Genomic DNA, 22,493 nt, shown 5'->3' on the forward strand with positions numbered 1-22,493 from the left:
GTGAAAAATTTAATTATTATTTTTAATATTTATAAAAAATTTTCCTTTTTTTTTTTTTCAAATTAAATTTATATATTTTTTTAATAAAAAATATATACCTACTGGCAATAATCTTTGACCAAAGTTTTTTTTTGAATTTGTTTTTTCGTACTTAATAATGACCTTTTTATTTTTTTTTTTTGTTAATATTATAAATGTCTTTAATAAAAATAAATTAAAAAAAAAAAAAACAATAATTTTGTTGGTTTTTTATTCAAAAAATATCAAACAAAAATTATTATTTAATTTGGAAATTTAATTAACAATTAAAAAATTTAAATTTAATTTAAATTTATAGTTTTATATATAAATAATTTTATTGATAATTTAATTCATCAATGAGATAGTTACTACAGCACTGTCATTACAAAATATATATCATATATATTATTCTCTCCTCCCTGCAGCTGCTGCTGCACACACACTGTTTTTATTTTCCGGCGGGTAAAACTGTATTCTCATTGGTTAACAAGTATCTCTCCTCTCACCCATTTCCCCTTATTTTTTATCCCCCCAACAATCCCCAACACCACCATCAACTATCAACCGGCCAGTCGAGCTCCGGGCTCCAAAGTCTTTTTACCTCAAGTGTTTATATTTTTTATTTTACATTTGTGTGTATATTATTAACAAGTAAAGGATTTTTTTATTTTCAACTGAAAATTCAAGGTAAGTCTCAATAACACATAATTACTAAAGAAAAAAAAAAACCGCCCCAATCGAAAAACCCCTAAATTATATCGAAACTTTTCGACATAGAAATTTTCTAAAACAGCGTCTTTTACATCGAATAAAAAACAACAATGACTTATATTTATTATTTTTTTCTTTGTTTATTTACTTGTTGGTGATTAATAAATATTTTATCCAAGGGAGGTAGGGGGTGTATGTATCATGTGTGTTTTTTGATTGTACATATGACAAAGATGAGATTATCCCAGGGGTAATCTCCACAACAAGACACCCACACGTACACAAAAAAATACAAAAATACATATAAAAAAAATCGGAGTAACGCGGCGCTCCCTCGAGAAACAAGAATAAAAAGAGAGAGAGATGTATTTATATTATTAAAAATGGAGTAAATGAGAAAGAACGAACTTTGGTGGCGCTCGTGGTTGGTGTACTGGTATTAGTTGAAAACCAAGGGGATCGATACACATGGTTTACATAGACTCACCCACACATATATACATTTATTTATTTATTTTTTTATTTATTATTATTTATTACATGTATTTTTATACATGTATGTACATTGAGGGATGCAAAAAAACATTTGGGGGGATGAAAATTGGTTTCGATTTGTGAGAGAGTTTTAAAAATTGCGTGAATGTTTTACTCTCCCCCTCCCAGTGTACCAACACCCATTTTTTGAAATGTAAAAATTTTTTTAGATATGTATTATCTGGTTGAATGTAATGTATATATTTTTATTAATTTAAATTTTATAGATATATTTTTAAAAAATTCATTAAAATTGAGTAGAAATCATCTTTAAATTTACTCAGTTTTATTTTAAGATTATAATAATTATAATTTATAATTATTATTTTTATAATATAAATTTTATAAATATTATTTTCAAGTTTTTATTATTATTTATTCATTGAGATTTTTATCAGGGCACTGGTATATAGTGTGGGCCATCTCCAGCTGTTGTGTGTAGAGACTTGAATGTAAATAAATATAATCGACTGGAGAGTACACTGGCCCTGTTTTGCATCCAACAAACTCACTTGAAAGGCCATTACACTCACACATTTTTAAATTAACATACATATTAAATAATAAATATATATGTAATATGTAAATGTTCAAAAGACTTGGAGTTGAATGATATTTTTGTTGCTTCAAAAATGGAAACACACACACACACATTATTAAAACTTCTTTTTAAATTTTGGATACTTGCCAATTTACTTTCTAATTTTTTTTTTTTTCGTTTTTTATTATTGTCTATGTTAAAAGTACTTCCGGGTATCTGAAATTATATTTTAATCAGCCATAAAATATAATAATTATATACTCTTTTTTATTTTGTAAATTTAATTTTCTTTTGTGATTTAAAAAAATTTTTTTCTATTATTTCTCGTTTTGTTGGTTTCATCTGATTTTATTTGAAATTAATTTTTTTTAATTTGAGGTTTTTACAGTGACATAGATATACTTGATTAAATGAATTTTTAATTAAAAAGAAATTTTTGTTTCTATAAAAGAAAATAATATTTCTTGGAAAATTTTGATGAATAAATTTAATCAAAAATGAATTATAATATTTATTGTCCATCGATAAAATAAAATTGATTTTTTTTTTTTGAGTTGTATATGTTTATAATAATGTTGGGGCTTTGTCCCTTTTGCATAACTCGTCAACAGTCAATTTATTTATCGCGTGACGATGTACTATTTTCATGTCGTTCAACATTGTATTTTATTTATTTTTCATAAAAAAAAATTTCTCTATATTTATAACTATTGTTTTTTCTTCAAACGATAATTTGTGAATTTTTTTTTTTTTCTATAATTATATCGAAATATGTCGTTAGAAATTTATAAATATTTAAAAATTATTCCATGGGCTTTAAATTTAAATCCCCGTAGTTTTAAAAAAAGAACTGTTTAATTTTTTTTATTCCAGACGAAAAATCAAAGTTCTAATATTGATTTTTTGTTATTTTTATTTTCGAGATATTGGAGTTTTTTTTTTATACTCGAGTGAACCGAGACAAGTACCAATATAGTATTCAAAAAATGTCACGTATTTTATGCTGAATTATTTTAAACTACATGAGAAAATATACATGTGTATATAATAAATATAAATATAACATGAGTTTTATTTCTTTTTTTTTTTTGTATAATTATTATTTCAGAAAAAAAAAAAAAATTGAGTTATAATGTCGTCAAGCGTGTGCTGAACACACTGAATATTCATGGATTTTTTATAAATTTTGTACATAATTTTTGCACGTAATGAGTTACAATGTTGCTTGACAAAAAAAAATAACCCTTTTATATGAAAAATAATATTTTTTGTTTCATTTTAATTATTGCTTTTTAAATAAAAGTATAAAATTTTTATAATTTTTATACAAAAACCTTAAGAAAATTAATAATTCATTTCAAGTTTTGACCTAATTTTTCAACAAATTTTTTTATCTTTTTATTACTATCATTATTATTCAGAGTACCGGTTTATATAAATATTATTTCTTTTGTCTCTTTAATGATTAATTTGTAAAGATTATTATTTTATTTTTCTAGTTTAAAGATAATTTAAAATTTTTTTTTTTTATCACAGACATGTGCGTGACGTTAACGAGATAAAAAAAGGGTAAATATTACGGTAGATGATGAGGAAGAAAAAAATATAAAAAAAATAAATAAATATAGATAAAATAATCGACAGGATAAAGAGAAAAGAAATAAAAATGTTTAGAACCTTGGATAGTTTATTATGTTCCTAGATCATCTTATATTTCTGATATCTATTTTTTTTTTTTACTTGATTTTATGACAGGATATTTTCTTCTTCGTGTCTCATGTATTTGCTCTCTTGGACTTTTACACAACACTTGAAATTATCTCACGATTCACTTATATTATGACTCGACATTATTATCATTATTATTATTGTTATTATTTTATTATTATTATTATACTCAAACACTAGATACAAACTCAAATAGAAATATAGAGAAAAAATAAAAAAATGGCCAAATAAAAATTCAAAGTAAAAAAAAATTTCTACAGGTTTTTTTTTAATCCAATTATAATAATTATTATCATCAGCTGTTTTTACATGTATTTTGTTGTAAAAAAAAATGTTTTTTTGTTGTTAAAAATAGTATAAAGATCGAGAGTAAAAAAAATATTTTTGCAGTTGACAAATTATTTTCTAAAAATATATATTTCTTTCGTATAAAAAAAATTGTTGGAGATGTTATTAAATATTTGTGAAAATAAATATAAAATAATATTCATTTTGGAGTAAAAAATTTTATATTTTTTCTTTGTCTAGACTTATTTTTAGTTCATTCAAGTTGAAATAAAATTTTGATATAAAAATAGAATGATATTTTTATCATCACTATTTTATTTTTTTTTTTACGTCAAATGTCAATAGATAAAATTGCAAAGATTTTTTTTCAATGTTTTTATACATTACCAACTTTTCAAGTTTTTTTTTTCATTGTTTTATAAAAATATTTTTCGTTATCTACCGAGAAGAATTCGAATAGAAATATTTCCATTATTTATCCATTAGGTTTTTTTTTTCTATCGAAAAAAAAATGAAATTAACAAATCAAAAATAACCCTTGATGTTCAAAAATTATCCAATTAAAATGTCATAATTCCAAGCACTCTTTGATACTCTTTTAATAAAATTTTTAATGAATCCTCTTTCAATAACTTTTATCTCGATTTACTAAAGAGATATTCAACTTCAAAAACAAAGTAAAAGAAAGAAGAAAAAAAAAATTATAAAATTATTAGTTTTTAAATTTTTTTTTAAATGGTAAAATGTCAGTTGAGTATAGTGATATATGTCTGTGTGTGTGATTTATACATTATATAAATTTGAAAAAAAAAAAACGATTAAATTCAAAAATGAGTGTAACAGCAGCTGCGCAGATGTCAATTTTCCTAGTTGAGTTTTATAACTCTGGACCCATCATCAAGCAGACTCATGTCAAGCAAACAAAAAACATAAAAATATCGAATAAATAAATGTGCCAAGCAGATGTGAATAATAACTTTATGGATATTATTTATTTTACATGTATTTTATCCTATGACAATACTAAATTCTTCCTTACAAGCAAAAAAAATAAAACCAATTTTAAAATAACCATGCTGTGTCAACAACAGTTACTTTGATTTACTCTGTTATATATTTTTTGTTCAAATTTTATCTGTTTTTTTTATTTTTTAAGTTTTTTTAATTAACAGATTAAAGTAAAGTTTGTTTATTTAAATCAAAGAAAACATAATAAATCAAAGATTGATTGGAAACAAGTTTAAAGAAATTTTTTAAAATTTTTATCTTACTTTTGATTCGATTCAATTTTCCTTATTTTATTTTAAATTTTACTTTAATTTTATCTCATTTTAGCTGATAAACAATGAATAGCTAAATAAATCTACGAAAAAAAAAAATAAATTAGAGATTAATCCGAATAATTTCGAATAAATAAATAAAAAACAAAAATCGAAATAATATTTTTCGATAAATTTCGTTTAACTTTTCTTCGATTTTCTTTCATTTATTTAAACTCACTCTAGTTTTTTCCGATATACAAAAAACAAAACACAAATAAATCTTAAAAAAATACCAATTAACCAATTTTTTTCTTCCATTTAAACAACAATTATTGACTGTAATAAATCATTTATTTTTTATATCAATTATTTAGCTTTATAACCCATTAATTAACTGGAAAAATTATTTATAAATATATTTTTTTTTTTTACGTTTAATTGCTTCTGAATCATATAATATGAACCAATTTATTATTATTATTATTTACTCGACACATACTTCCTTTGTTGATGATGATACTCATTTAATTTTTATTTATGATACAATGAATATACTATTCACGTACGTTGTTTATGCTGATCAAGATCTTTCATCATTTTATACAATAATAATAATTAATAATAATAATAATAAACAAGCATTCATCCACACACAACAATATACATTTTTATTATTAATTTAAACTTGAAATATTATTGTGAAATCTCATCCTCATAACTCAATTAATATTCACTGGTTTTTTTCTTTTTTTTTGATTGCTTGATTCATTTATTTATTTTTCAAGTGTCATTTATAATTAAACTATTTTTTTTTTGATTTTTTTATTGTCTTTTAAACTCATCTTATTTGACTAATAAAAATTTTATTATTTTAAATTAATCTAAACTTTATTTATTCAATATAATCATAAGTGTATTTTTATTTTTTTCATATTTTTTTTTTAACTTAATATTTCTAGCATAAAACAAATAAATGAAAAAAAATAAAAAAAAAAACTTTAAATCCACTCTGTGATGATTAAACAAACTTTTATTTTTATTATTATTTTTCTCTTTGTTTTTTGTTCCAAGTGAAAATAAATTGGAAAATGAGAAAAGAAAAATATATAGTAATTTTTTCATTTTTCAAATGTGTATTTGTTTTGGCGAGAATTCGGTTTTTACAAATATCATTGTGATGAAAATTTCATAAAAATATAAAATGATAAATTACACAGTAATTGTTTTAAATAGTTAAAATGATAAAAAACAATAAATTAAATAGTTATATAAATTTAACTGAAACTTTGATAAACGATTTTAAAATAATAATAAAAAATTTCTTGGCAAGTATCCCACTTTTCTCAAAGTAAATAATAAATATATTTATAAAATTTTATCCTAAAATTAAAGTCACATTAATTAGCTAAAAAAATCAATAATTAATTTTTTTTTTTTTTACTTTATCTATTTTATAATTCTTTTCTCAAAAAAAAAAAAAAAAAAAAAAAACACTAGATGAATAAAAATAAATTGATTAAAATTTATTTAATCAAAAATTGATAATGAAAATTGAAAAAATGTTTTTCAACCTGGATATTAAATGAACGTTTGAATATTAAAAATAAAAAAAAATTAATTTCTTTGTTCTAAAATTCATTATTAATTGAAAATGGAAAATTTTTTTTTTTTCTATTTTTAATAAATTCAAGTTGACCTTTATTGAGTTTTGTCATTGGCCAGTGTTCGATGCAAATATATATATATAAATTGGTGATTGTTTTGGATATATATATATTGTTATAGGCACAGTGCCAGTATTAGTTCAACACTAGGGTGTGAGACCATTGGCAATGAGGAAGTGAGAGACGAAGCAACAACTTCCGTCGATCGATTTTTGAAGCTCTCTCTGTAGTTGACTCCCTAGGGTTTTCCTTTATGCCACGCCTTCGAATTTAATTTGAATCTTTATATCGTCAAGAAAATTATAAAATAATAATAATTAACAAAAACACCCTATTTTATTAATATTTGAATGATCAAAAAAAAAATAAATTACAACTCATAAATTTAATTATTAAAAATAATTAATTTCTTTTTCAAATATTACTTTAATTAATTCAAAAAAAAAAAAACCTATTATTTATACTTTGATCATTAAAAAAATATTAATTTAATTTATAATAATGATTTAAAAAATTTTTTACATGAGTTTTTAAAAACTCATTCAATGATTTTAAAAATAAAAAGCTCTATTTCATTTAAATTAATTTGAATCGCTTATTAATTTTTTAATAAATAAATAGATTAAAAAATTAATAAATAATATAAATTTTGCATAGATAAAAGATAAATATTTTTCTTTAATTTTTTAAATTTTCTTTGTTAAAATTTGTGAGGGTGTAAAATGTTATTGCATATATTTGAGAAATACAAATACTGGTCATATATTTATTATAATAAAACAAGTTGTGAAGCTCATTGTCTTTGATTTGTTTGAATATCCGGTTGGGGATGTATAGTCGCCTTGTTTGAAACTAAATTTTCTTGGTAGTAATAGTAATATCAATTGGATATATTTTATTCAATTTCTTGGTATGAATTTAAAAATAATCAGCTGTTAACTGATGGGGTATATTTGTCCCAATGACCTGACAAACAAAAGGTCAACCCCAAACTTTTTGATTCAAATAATCCATAAATACATAACAAAGAAAAAATAAAAATTGATAAAATCTTATTCATTTAATACTTGAGATAACACAAAGATGATGGTAATAATAGAAAAAAAAAATCTAAACGCTCTTTAAGTAAATATTTTAAACTTTGTAAGAAAACAAAAATTTTTGTGTTTTTTTTTTTCTATTTATTTGATATTCAACTAAATTTACAAGACTATTTTTGATAATATAACTAAATATATTCGAAAAATATTATCTTTTAAAGATAATCAAATTGTTTAAAAAAAAAAAAATATTGTACTGAATTGTTAGTTAATAATTGTTGATTATTTATTGTTTTTTTTTATTTGAAAATTATCGCACAATTAAGTTGGCATTTTAACAGACTCGTTGCAAAAAAATTCAATCGAAAATTTATTTATTAATTTTCATAAACGTATAGAAACAAATTTCGAATTGAAAAAAAATTTTTTTTTTTATTATCACGATCTGTGATATGACTTTCCATGCAGCGAGTACACTCGACAGACCATGATGACAAAAAAAAATAAATAAAAATTACAAATTCAAAATTCGCTCCAACATTTACAAAGAGACTTTTTTATCCGATTTTTTTTGCATCAGATGAGGCAAAATATCAGCTTATTTTTGTGATAAATTTTAATAACTTTGCTTCAAAAAAAATAACAATAAATAATTAACAATGCAAAAAAAAAAAATAAATAATCCAATGACGTAAATGTATTTTTTTTTATAATTCTTTATTTATATAGTGATTGTTTTTGTGTCACACAAGAACAACTTTGAAATTATCATGAATAATTCATTATATGATTATCTATCATCTTGATATTTTTATAATTTATCAATGATAATAACAACCTTCAATTTTATTTATGAAACAAATAGTTAATCTTTATCAAAAGACTATTTATTAATTTATTCTCTTTAAAAAATTATCATCTCGTCTTTGTTTACAGCTATTTATTCTGATAAATTTAAATACTTTTTTTATAGCATCTTACGATATTGCATAAAATAATAACAATTGTTGTTATTGTCGCTTCAATAAATTCCAATCAGATTTCGAAATTTTTCTACATAGAAATTTCAATTCCAACTAAAATTAAAAACTTAGATTCATTCAATTTTTTTATATATTTAATCTACTTTAATATTTATTACAAAATATGTTAATTTATTTTTTCAAGAATACTTACAAGTATGAAAATTAAATATCAAAAATTTTCATATTAATTTACAAGTGTCTGAAAGATTATCTCAGGTGAAAGTTTTATAAGGAAAATATTTTAATATAATTACTACGTCGTAAATAACACTATATTAATTTTACGTAATAGTTAAAAATAAATGTAGTAATATTAATTATTTGTATCGAATAATTCAAAATTGATTTCGACTCATTTTTATTTTCTTAACAGTATCATATTTCTATGCAATAATTCGGCGTTAAATTGTTTCTATCAATAGTGAAAAAATTATTGAATTTAATCAATTAGAATTTGAGATAAAGTTTAATAAGTAAAACAATAATTTTTCTCGCAAGTGGACATGTAAAGTTTGGTTAGTATATATACGATTTGAAATTTGCAGCATATGTACTTGCTTCGGCAGTACATATACTAAAATTGGAACGATACAGAGAAGATTAGCATGGCCCCTGCGCAAGGATGACACGCAAAATCGTGAAGCGTTCCACATTTTTTTGTTATTATTTATCAGAATTTTCCTTTTTTTTTAAATAAATAATACATAGGAAACCCATGAGATAAATAAAATGAATAAATAAAAGGTAAACTTGTGCCAGAAAATTCACAGTGATTTATCGAGATGAGAATTTTCGTAGAAAAAACACCGATAAGCTTTGGTTGTGCCAGAGGGATTACAACTCGTAAATATCAAGATTGAAGAGAAAATGTTACTCGGAAATATAAAAAAAAATATATAGTAAAATAAATAGAGCATCTCTTCACGACCAAGATTATTTTTTTTATATTTTTTTATTTTTTTATCGTTGAATTTTGTGGTCCACAAATGAATTACTATGAATTTTTTCGTGTAATTTATAAATTTATAAATAAATATATTATTTAATCGAAAAAAAAATTAAATTATTTTTCCAATTTAACGTATTTTTAATTGTAATATTATTTACAATTATTTTTCCGTTTTTAAATTGTAATTAATATATTTTTTAAATTGATTTTTCACAAAAAAATAATACAAGTTTAAATATTTTTTTATTTTAACTCCAATTGACAATTCAATTGGATCAATACTGAATTATTTCAATATAAAAATCGTCTGTTGGAATGATGACAGAGTATGAATCGACGAACGTGATCATCCTGCCAAAGGTTTTTTTTTTTTTTTATAATAGAGCAATCAACTTTTATTCCACGAAGCGAAATACGAGGATCCAAAGTAGCCAAGAACCGCAAAAAAAAAAAATATCCTTTAAAAAACGAAACAAAATCGTAAAATCGATTAGTCGTTTCTCTCGCACGTGGCTGACCACTAGGTCGAATACTCTGAATCCAATATTCATTATAATTACGAATTAAAGTGCACGATATGTAAAAAAAAAATGTATATTCTTTTATCAATATCTCAATCGACGTATAGACTTAAATTTTGATAGACAAATTAATGTTAGGATAAAAAAAAAAAACTAAAAGCAATTACTTTTATTGAGCAGTATTATTTAAAGGGCTGGAAATAATGTAATAAAAATTTATCATCCAATTTACATTGAGTACATTAAATCATATTTTTATCATCATATTTAAATAATATTAATATTCATCAATTTTAATTTATTACTTTATTAATTCTAAAAATAATTATATTATTGTCATATTTTTCATGCATATATGATTTATTTAATCATCTTAATGAAGATTAATATCTGTTTTAAAAATGACGTAAATAAAATGATGAAATAATTTATAAACATATTTTAAAATTATTATTTAATTTTTTATTCAACCAAATGACTCGTGATGTTTTTTCTTTAGTTAATTTTTTTGTTTAAAAAAAAAGTTTTATTTATTTTAAAAATTGTTTTAGTATTTTAAAATTTTAGTCTAGTTGAATACTAAAAGAGTAGTTTTATACAGTAGCAGTGGTATTAATCTCACGATGCATTTTGTGAATAAAAAAAAATAAAAAAAATACTCAAATGTTGATAGTAAATGGAGCAACCACTTTTCAAATATTCATATATGATATTTATATAGGTGTAAATAAATACAAAGCACCCACGCATTCCAACCGGAACTATTGAAAGACTTGAAAAAAAATTTTTTAAAAATGAAAGAAAGAAAAAAAACCACTGAGGTTGTGTTTGCTTGTGGAAAGAGATGAGAGGTTGCTGGTAAAAAACTTGGCTTTTAGATGATCCAAATGGACCCACCATATGTCACGTATACCTAACACTTTTTAAACTATATTTTATGAAAAGTTATCTACTCAAATAAAGTATAACGAAAAATAAAAGAAAAAAATCGAAATAAAATAAATCATCTTGACATGAGTTTATAAAAATTATAATAAATTAAATTTTATTTTTATTTTAATTAATCTAACAGCTTTATAATTAAAAATTAAAAATTATTTTCACATTGCTGGTATTATCATTAACTTTTATTTTCTAATATTTATTTATAGATATTTAAAATGATTGACGAAATAATTGCCATATATTTCTTGATTAAAAAAATTCTATTACTATAATTACAATTTAATATTTAATTATATTTTTTTTGTTTAATTACAGATAGCATGTCTTGACAAGTTAATGAATCTTCAAAACGGAGACACGGAAGTTAAGGGTTTACCAAAATGGCGCGTGATAAGGATCTTCCGCGAAATTACACGGTAACAAATGTTGCTAAAATCTTCCATAATTTTCCACATGTTAATGTGTCTCTACACTCAGTCAACAATACCTTCAATCCTCATTCAGAGATTTATCTCGAGGTAAGTTTAATCATCATTATAAAAAAACAATTTCTAAACCCAAACGAAACGCAAATTAAAACGCATTCTTTTTTATTATTATTTTTAAATAACATGCTCTACTATTTTCATATATATACATATTTTCAAGCTTTGTTTTATCATAAATATAAAAAAGTAAAGAGAAAAAAATACTATGAGGAAATTTTCAGTTGCAATGTAGCTAGGTCATGAGGACACATACACAATCATAAACAAAAATGACAAAAGCAGCAGCAGCACAAAATAAAAAGAAAATAAATAATCACAAAAATAATGATAACAATAAATAAGGGGGATGAAAAATAAAAAAAAATTGCACAGCTGGAGTTAATGTAAACCTGAGAGTGAAACTATCCAGGTCCAAGATGATAGACACAATGCATTGCTCGAGGTAACTCAACACAATGAACAAAAGAGGCAAGCCGCTTGGCATAATGTATACCTCGTGAAAATTTTTAAAATGTGTATATAAAACGTGAGGGTTATATGAATGTTTTTGTGTTGTTGTTGTTGTTGTTGTCATTGTTGTTATTGTTCTTATGCACACATGTGTCTCTGTGTATGATATGGTTTTTTTGATTTTATTTTTCTAGTTAGCTAACGTTGCTGATAATCATGTGTCTTATCACCGTATTATATACGGTTCATGTATCTTGAGATATATATAAAATGAAACTTAAAGAGCTTGGAGTATACACTTAAGACTAGACTCAAGAATCATCCCCCTCGGCGTAACTCTAGGCTCTTTTAAATAACGGATAAGAAAAAAAAAAATGACTGTGTAAAAGACAAGAAAAAAAATAAAGATTTTAACATGAAAAATAAAAAAATAATTAGATGTCGAAGGTATACTTGAGTTTTTTAGGGTCAATGAAGCTATAAATTGATGGACAATGTGATGGCTGTTTTTGAATAGTTTTAAATTATCCACTAGATTAATGAGAAAATTAAAGAAATTATGGTACTAGAAATTTATTGGAGTTTTATATAAAGTTTTGTGTTAACACAGTTGAAAGTAATTTATCTGGGTTTCATTTATTTATTTTTTTTTTCACTGTGTTATCTCAAGTTTTAGTCAGTTTATCGGTGATAAAAATGATTGTTGATAACAAGAGAGAATAGTTTCTAAAAATAGTCTAGGAGATAAAAAATATTATCATTTTAGTAAGTTTAAAAAAAATTCAATAATATTTGCATCAATTGGAATATTGATAAGAAAAAGTAAGCTTTGAATTGAAAATTATAATAATATTTTTTATTTTCTATGCTGATTTATAATTACGTTTTAGTTGTTGTCTTTTTTAATGTAATATTTTGTTTAATTATATTTTTTTGCGTTTAATTTTTAAGGCAATTTATTTGATATGCAAAAAAAGACAAATTTTAAATATCGCTAATGATTTAAATATTTTTTTTTTTTTTTTTTTACATCACAAAAAGAATGAAAGAAAATTTAAAAAAAAAAATGAAAAAATATGAAAATTAATTTGAGCACAAATTCGACGACAACTATTACATTTAATGTGAGAGGGATACCAAAAGACACACACACATTTTTCAATTTCATATAAATTTTAATTTTTCATTATTAAATACAAAATTGCGCAATTTTTTAATGTCAATATAATATTTGTGAATAATAATTTTATAATTATTTTAATTATTCAAAGAATCTCATGAATATTTTAACAACAAAAATAAAATAAATAAAAGTACTACAATTGCAAAATGTTAATTCAATATATAAAAATTTTGTGATGATCCTTGGCTGGAATATGATTTTGCTCTTTCACCGTTATTGATCCAGTATTTTTCCACACCCATCACCAAGATAAATTCAACCTACCTATATTTTACAATGACTAAATATTCAAATAATAATGTTTTTCTATTTCTTTTTGTTTACAGTCTTTGGGTATACTAGCAAGCCTGCCAGCAGTATGGCTAATTTTAACACTTCTGGTACTGTTATTGTATTTGGTAACAAGATGTTGTGATAGAAAACCACGTCCAAGAAGATCAATAACATTATTAAAATGTTTATTAGCAATATTAGCAGTAATATGCTCAGCAGTTATTGCAATTGGTTTATGGGGTAATGATGATGTACACAATGGTATCATAAAATTTCTTGAATCAGCTAAAAATATTGAAACAAGTATAACATCAATTAAAAATCGTACAAATATCATTGAATTAACATTAAAAAAAAATTTAGAACCAGGTATAACATCAATGCGTGATGAATTTGATAATCCAGTTGGAAATAAAACAGCATTAGATTATTTATTAAAAACATGGGAAAATATGTCATACAATACAAGTATTGTACTAAATAAAAGTATGGAAATACGTAAACCATTAAATGGTATTGATTTAAAATATGCAATTAATATTGGTAATAAAATTGAATTTTATAGATATCCATTGACAATGGGTATACTAAGTGGTTTACTAATATTATGTGTAATTCTGCTGGTCGGAGTTGCACGTCATTCAAGATGTGCATTAATAACATTTTCAGTATTTGGTTTATTTGCTGTTATAATATCATGGTTAATGTCATCCATGTATTTATCAATATCAGTTGCACTTGGTGATTTATGTATATCACCAAATAATTATTTAACAAATAATTTACCATCAACATTGTCATCTGAGGTATTAAATTATTATACAAATTGTGAAAATATGAGAAATAATCCATTTACACAACGTTTAAGAGAAGGACAAGCAGCTGCTGTTAATATGAGAACAAGTCTTCTTACTGCTGAACGTATTGCACTTGATTTATTTAAAGATCGTCAACTTGGAACAAAGTTAAATAGTTTAAGAACAGATGTTAATAAAATTAATGTTGATATATCTGGTTTAACAGCATTATTAGATTGTAATCCATTACATATACAATATATACTTGCTGTTAATAATATTTGTGACACTGGATTTTTTGGTTTAACATTAATGTTAATAGCAAGTGTTGGTGCTGGTTTATTATTTACAATTATGGTATGGATTGATTCACATACATGGATTTACATAAGAAAACGGTGAGTTTTATTTAAATATTAATTTTAAAATTGTTTGTTTTATGATAATTAAACATAAACAAAAAAATTTGTTTTAGAAGAGATTATCACCAAGTTGATGAACAGGATCCATATTTACCACCATCAGCAGCATCACAAGCAATTGCAGCAAGGACACTTCGTGGCCAAGGGTCGTACCCGCCTACAGCCCCTCCTCTTAATCAGAATGCTCATGGCACGAATAATACAATTAAGCAGCCTCTTCTGCTAACGCCGCCCCCGCCATCCTACGCAACAGCAACAGCTCGAGCACGCCAGATGCACGAGAGCATGCTAATAAAGTTTGTGCATGATTTTTTTTCATTTTAATTTCATATTATTTTATGATTTTTATTTTTTATTATTTCAAATATTTATCAAATTAATTACTGGCCGCTCTGCTTATCCCAATAAATATATAGATTGTTTTAGTTTGAAAGAAAAAATTGATTTTTAATAATTGTTGTCAATTTAATTGTTAAAAAAATATATTAATATTTATTTTTCTTTAAATATTATTATTTTAGCTTATTATTTATTTTGTTTATATTATTATTTATTAATTTATTATTTATATAGATATATATTTATTTTTTTATCTAACAAAATATATAAGCTATAGCACTAAATATTGTTTTCGGAATGACGCTTTTTTAGTGTGAATAAAAGAAGATAATTAATAGAAAAAAAAAAAAAAAGAAAAAAAGAGTTAATAAATAAATGAATAATAGAGCAGATGAATAAATATTGTGTTTAGGCTAGATAATAAGTCATACTAATTTTTTTTTTATCATCAAAAAAAGATTGATGCATTATTTTATGGTTTTTTGTTGACGTTTACAGAGGTGGGGGGATTAACGGAAATGGAGGAACAATTGATCACAAATCGGCTCAGCATAATCAGCACGCTACGAGTGGACGAGGTGAGCACAGATCTGGACTCGGAGATCAACCTGGTCAGTACGCAACTTTAAGTAAACAGTGCAAAACACTTGAATCCAGTGATTTTTACTGAGGGCACGCCCCCTCGGGACCCGGTGAGATTTAAATAATTTAAAAAAACAAAACACAATAAATTTCATATCATCTTGCATATTAATTTCATTTCGAAACACGTATCAATATTATCATCCAAGCTTTGACCCAGTTTCAATGTCATCAATATTTTAATCCACATTTTCGATTTACTATAAAATAACTGTTAAATTATTTAACGAATGAGAGTGTCTACTTTATTCATGCTTAATTTATTACAAACAATTTATCACTCTTCTTGTTGGAATCATAATTTTTTTATTTGATAAATTTATGAATGATATTGTAAGCTTTTTAATCAAAGTGTACAATTTGTCATAATTTAATTTTTTATCTTCAAGTTATTTTATATAATATAAATTTAGAAAATATTTATGACAAATTGAGCTATTAATTTAACCCTTAATTTATAATGTCGTGTTAAAATTTAAAATTTAATCCTGGTAGTTAATTAAGTGCTTGCTAAAATATTAATCAATCATTATTAGCTAATATTTAGTGTTTGTTGTATGAAAAAAAATTTTAACGTAATATTGTTTGGAATATTTAGGTAGAGAACCACCTTGGACTCCCAGTGTGGCATCATTTACTGGTACGATATCTCATAATTCTCATGGACCGGCACATTTAGCAACATTTCAAGACTCACGTAAAACTCAAACACTTGATCCAAAAAATTTGGCAAATTTAAAACGTGGACCAACACAAGCATGGAATCAAAATCGTCCATTACCACCAAATCCAACAAATCAACCAACATGGGAATTTGAATCACGTTCACAAACAAATATGAATCAATTTCGTTCATTAGTACGTAATAAAACATCAAACATTCGTATACAAGATCAAATGCAAGATCAAGTACGTACATTAGATAGAAATTTTAATCGTGGACAATATAATAATCATAATAATAATAATAACAGTAATAATAATAATATGACAAATGGTAATGGTGTACCAAATATGTATGGTACATATAATCGTTCACATAATCGTCAAGATAAAGCATCAGCTGTGCCAACATTGAGTCAGGTGCAAGGAAGTGATCCAAATCTCTATGCAGTCACGGAATTGTAAAAATAATAACAATACACATACACACACATGAATATTTAATATTTAAAACAACAAAAAAAATAAATATCAAATGAGTTAAAATAATAATAATAATGATTATGAAAAAAAAAAGAATGTTAATACGTAGCCGAAGAATGAAAAACCAAAGCAAGAGAGTAATGAGAAAAAAAAAACAAAATAATAATTAAAGAAACAAAACAAAAAAAAGTTGAAGAAAGATATTTGAGTACTTGAAACTTTTTTAAAAAAAACGAGGGGGCGAAATAAATTGGTTTTATTTTATTTTTCTTTGAATAATTGGGATTGATAAGAAAAAGTAAGCTTTGAATTGAAAATTATAATAATATTTTTTATTTTCTATGCTGATTTATAATTACGTTTTAGTTGTTGTCTTTTTAATTGTAATATTTTGTTTAATTATATTTTTTTGCGTTTGATTTATTTGATATGCAAAAAAAGACAAATTTTAAATATCGCTAATGATTTAAATATTTTTTTTTTTTTTTTTACATCACAAAAAGAATGAAAGAAAATTTAAAAAAAAAATGAAAAAATATGAAAATTAATTTGAGCACAAATTTGACGACAACTATTACATTTAATGTGAGAGGGATACCAAAAGACACACACATTTTTCAATTTCATATAAATTTTAATTTTTCATTATTAAATACAAAATTGCGCAATTTTTTAATGTCAATATAATATTTGTGAATAATAATTTTATAATTATTTTAAATATTCAAAGAATCTCATGAATATTTTAACAACAAAAATAAAATAAAATAAAAGTACTACAATTGCAAAATGTTAATTAAGTAGATTTAAAATAAAGAAAAAAAAAAAAACTGCCATCAAGATTCTTTAGCAAACATGAAAAACCAACAAAATAAATTAAAATGTTTTTAAAAAACATTATCATTTTATATTTTTCTCTTCGTACTTATTGAAATAAATAAATAAACATCACTTGGGATTAATAAAACATCATCAACATAATTTAAAAAAATAAAAACAACGAAGTCATTATGACGAAATGGGTCAATAATCCGAAATATTAAAAATGGCATAATTCTGTACATAAGTAGTTAAAAAATATAAGGTTTATTAATTAGACGGTGTAAAGTGTGATAATATTAATCATCAATGTTCTCTCGAGATGATAGTTTTAAAGAAATAAAAAAAAAAAAATTAATAAAAAAAAAAACAGTGCCATTCCAAGAGCATTTAATTCCAGCTTTTAAAATTTTAGAAAAATTAAGTTAAAAAAACGAAAAAGCAAAATGTCGACAAGCGAGAAATTGGTCTTTTTTTTTTTTTGTTGTCAATTTGGTTATAACAAAAGCAAAAAAAAATTATATATATATATATTAGTTAAAAGATCTCCAAGAGACATTAATAAAATTAGGTCGTAAATTTGATTAAAATGAAAGAACTTTATCAAAGTGACGTTCATCGAATTATTGTCAACGCCATTCTCAAAAAAATAAAAACTATTAAGATAAAAATCCTTCACAACTTGTCAGTCGAAATTCATATTATTTATTTATTTTTAAATAAATATAAATGCTTTAAAAAAAAAATAAATAGATACAAAAATAGCCAGTAATAGCTCACAAAAAAAAAAATATCTATGTATCTAGAAAATTAATTTAGACTGGAATAAGAAGCGTTGTATATATTTGTAATATTTATTATGGAGGAATAATATCCGTAGATGCTTTGTGGCAATTAACTAATTAAAAAAACATAACTTAATTTTATATTATTTGTTTATTTTTAATTTAAAACAAAAGAGGAGTTAAAATACAATATTAAAATTTTAAAAAATCAATAATTAAAATATTACTAATCAAAGATTATATAATACTGTCAAGTTTTTTAATTTTTTAAAAATTTAAATTATCTGAAAAACACATCAGTATTTATTTAATTTGACAATTTTTTAAATAAAAATTATTGTCCGCAGTGTTTTGTGAATAATATTAATGAAAATTTCATTTCTTAATTATTTTTTTTTTACTAAAAAAAAGAACTACATTAACCACCTTTCAATTAATTCATCACAGTTTTAGTATTAACATAAAAATTAAAACTAACAATAAATTTAAATAAATAGGTAAATTTTTTAATTTCTAAAACCATTTTGTTAATTTAAAAATAAAAATATTGACTTTAATAATAAATTTAAAATACACACTGTTCTAGTCAGTAATAAAAGAAAAAAAAAGACTATTATGTCTAAATGAATTTAAAAAAAAAAAATAATAATAACAGTTTGAAATAGAAATGAAAAGTAAAAATAGTAAAAAATTATATATTTCTTGCCAAGTTCGTTGATTGAAAATGGCTCAATTTTATTCATCGATTATTATCGATAACATGTGTTAATCTGTTACAATTTGTATTTATGCTATTGTCACTGTCAAAACTATAATAATCATTTAAAGAAAAATAATAGTTAAAAGTGGAACAACATTATAAAAAAAATCTGTATTTGTAAATTAGCGTAACTCATCGTGTAACTGTTAAGATAAGAAAAAAAAAAAACTAGACAGTTCAATAATTTAACGAAAAAAAAAAAAACAATAATTACTCGACAAGCGAAAAAAAAATGCAATGAAAATAATATTAACTTGGATTTTTTAATAAAAAATATATCGTCTATCTTGAAGACTGCCGTGGAAAATAAAAAATAAATTTAAAACACAAAACGGGATCAATAATTGATGGTGTCTGAGTTGACGGAATTTAATATTGCAATGTTAAAAATATTGAAAACCAGTGTGTTAATTAAAAGTAAAAAAAAAAAATAATGAGCCAAGACAATTTTTGTCGCCATGTTAATTCTGAATCTAAACCAATTTTTCAATTATAAAAAAAAAAAATGTTAACAGTCAACAAATCCTCTTAGATAATTAGGTATTTTGTATTTAAAAAAAAAAAACTTTTTCTACGTAAATTTATCCGCGTTTGTGTTTAATTTTTCTAATAATTTTATACGTAACATACAAGTGTGAATGTTATTCCTATATAGAAGATAATGAGAATGTTTGAAGTTATCTAATAATTTAATTTTTTATTTTATTGTTTACATTAAAAATAAATAAACAAAGGCTCTAAATATAAAATCAACAAATGCACTTATCAAGGCCTATTTTACATTTTAAATAATAAATAACAAATGGCATTTAAAAAATAAAAACATTTAATGTTTTTTGGCTCTGCTCAACCACTGTTTACACAAATTTTTTCTAGTATTTAAGATGACTCTATGAAAAAAGAAACAAGCTACCAAAAAAAATTATTAAAAAAAAAATAAAAACGACAGCGTTGAAATAAATAGCAAACTTAACAAGAAAAATAAATAGAAAAATGAAAAAAAACAATACACCGAATGATTACGACAATTAGAATGAAAAAAAAAAATTCAAAAAATTATCACGCGTAAGTTGTAAGATTGTGAAACTTCATATGCAAGACGTTGTTTTAAAATCCGTAAAAAAAAAAGTATTATTCCAGAGATATAAGAGCAGATAAAACATAAAATGTACATGATTTTCTGTGAATCAATATTGCTATGGCAATTAAATTTTATTCCTCTTATTGTAATGCTAAATGAATATGAAAAAAAAAAATTAATTAAATAAATAATTAAATAAAAAAATGAAAAAAAATATATATAATACGCCGTGAGAACAAAAAAATAAAAAAAATATAAAAATAAATTCAAGTGTTTATTAATTTATTGAATTTTTATATTTATAATTTATAGGTAATGTCATGGTACTTGGCAATCTCGCATTTGTTGTTTCATTTTTGGGTTATGTTTACAAATTTAGTTTTTCATTATAGATGGCAGGACGTTAAAAAACCTGAATTATTATGTTTATTTTATACTCGGAGTATATAACTGTTGATGAAGTATGATAGAGAATTTACCGTCAAATGTCCTCGACGGAGAAAACTCGGAGTTGAGGATTTGAAAACGAATTTTTACCGATCACTAAATTTGTATGATTTGTAAAAAATTTCTCCGTGTTTTTTTTTTTTTGAATAATTAAAAGTTCTATTATTTAAAACTAATTATTTCCATTATTCATTGCTCCGTCATGACTGCAACCTGTAAATTAATTTTTATATACTAGGAATGGAATAGGAAAAGGAATCATAAAACTGAGAGTTCATCATCGTTTGAATTAATTAGTAGCTCTGAAAAGAGCTGATTGTTTTTAACGCAATTCTTACAACTAACGCCTTTCCCACCAGCCATTGAAAAATTGAATTAGATTTTTCTTTTTTTCAATGGAAGATGGGTATTCACCACCAGGTCCAGTTGCTTGATGGTTGGCCTGTTGATGATGGACTTCCTCTTCTTGAATGGAAGCAGGCTTTCTTCCCAGCGTCTCAGCATCTCTCTGACGTAGAGATCCAAGACCGCTGGTGATGCTGACTCCATGATCATCTCTAAGCTGCCACTCATGATTCTGGATGCAGTTGATTTATGATTTTTCTTGATTCTGACATGGCACAGCTTCGAGCGCGGACCGGGAAGAGAGAAAAACACTGATTAAGTTTTCTATAGTTTTCTCGCAGGCAATTGGTCCATGTGATTTAGGATTTCCAAACTCAACGGAATTTAGAAAATAAATTAAAAATAAATATACAAATAAATTATAAATAAAAAAAAAAAAAAATAAATAAACTATCGATAAACATTGAACAAAAAATGAAAATAGAATTTAATCAAAAAATGAATTTTTTTAGACATAAATTTACTTGTAAAAAAAAAAAAAAAAAAGATATTTTTAAATTGAAGAAAATCTAAATATTCATTACAATAATTCAATTTTATTTATTGAATAAAAGTATTGTAAATATTATGATTAAAAAAAATGAAAAAAAAATTACTTAATTTTATAAAATCAAAAAAAAAAAATTCATCGTAATGTTATATCGTGTTTTTTACATTTAAGGGATCCGACGATTTTTTCCGAATATGAGAATGCTTTGAAATTTATACAGTGGAATCTTAGAATACTAATACATTTTATGTAATTTATTGATAATTGTTTAGAAGCTCGTTATTTTTTTATTAGTTTTCAAAGTTGACAACTTTTAACATGGGCTTTTATGGAGAATACGATTTTTGTCAATAAAAATCTATCAAAATACCAATATCTCTAATCGACAATATGACATCGTGAAAAAAAAACTATCGGGTTATAAAATGAGACAAAACAAAACGTATGGAAAAAAAATAAAAGAGGTTTGGAGCTTAGTTTTTTTACAATCAATAATTAAAGTATGAAAAAATTGATTTATATGAGGGATTATTAAAAAAACACTAGAGACCTCTTCCGGATGATTTTTAGAAATACAATATTTCTATGAGTGCGAAAAAGACAAAAAACAAAGAGAAAATGTTGTCTCACTCTTCGTTTTAAAAAATCGTCGGAACCCCTTAAAATATCAACTGAGCACCTTCATTTTAGACCCTTCCATGGCATTCATTATATCGATGTCGGGAATTACTCAGAGA

General features: G+C 23.3%; 1 protein-coding gene and 1 non-coding gene across 6 annotated transcripts; both read left to right on the forward strand.

Moving 5' to 3' along the window:
• Positions 1 to 581: 581 nt before the first annotated feature.
• LOC122849572 (protein tweety-like) lies at positions 582 to 18,169 on the forward strand. 5 transcript variants are annotated; one of them, XR_006373581.1, is made up of 6 exons: positions 582 to 708; positions 11,545 to 11,747; positions 13,677 to 14,818; positions 14,896 to 15,032; positions 15,680 to 15,873; positions 16,422 to 18,169. XR_006373581.1 is itself a non-coding variant. In XM_044148329.1 (6 exons), exons 2-5 carry the CDS (start codon positions 11,610 to 11,612, stop codon positions 15,849 to 15,851), a joined length of 1,695 nt encoding a protein of 564 aa, XP_044004264.1. In that variant the 5' UTR covers positions 582 to 708; positions 11,545 to 11,609; the 3' UTR covers positions 15,852 to 15,873; positions 16,422 to 18,169. The 5 variants fall into 5 exon arrangements, 4 of the variants coding, with proteins under 4 accessions (XP_044004264.1, XP_044004266.1, XP_044004265.1 ...); XM_044148329.1 differs by having other exon boundaries at positions 14,896 to 15,138; XM_044148331.1 differs by having other exon boundaries at positions 14,896 to 14,988.
• Positions 9,365 to 9,471, forward strand: LOC122850746. The gene has a single exon (XR_006373654.1). It is a non-coding gene; the product is annotated as a U6 spliceosomal RNA (small nuclear RNA).
• Positions 18,170 to 22,493: the final 4,324 nt, after the last annotated feature.

Source organism: Aphidius gifuensis, linkage group LG2 (assembly GCF_014905175.1).
Source record: "Aphidius gifuensis isolate YNYX2018 linkage group LG2, ASM1490517v1, whole genome shotgun sequence".
Lineage (NCBI taxonomy): Eukaryota > Metazoa > Arthropoda > Insecta > Hymenoptera > Braconidae > Aphidius > Aphidius gifuensis.

Bases quoted from the DNA above. Each gene is read 5' to 3' on its own strand.
- LOC122849572 (XM_044148329.1), top strand. From the start codon at position 11,610: ATGGCGCGTGATAAGGATCTTCCGCGAAATTACACGGTAACAAATGTT. The intron at 11,748-13,676 runs GTAAGTTTAATC...TTTTGTTTACAG, and splicing joins ATTCAGAGATTTATCTCGAG to TCTTTGGGTATACTAGCAAG. The intron at 14,819-14,895 runs GTGAGTTTTATT...AATTTGTTTTAG, and splicing joins TGGATTTACATAAGAAAACG to AAGAGATTATCACCAAGTTG.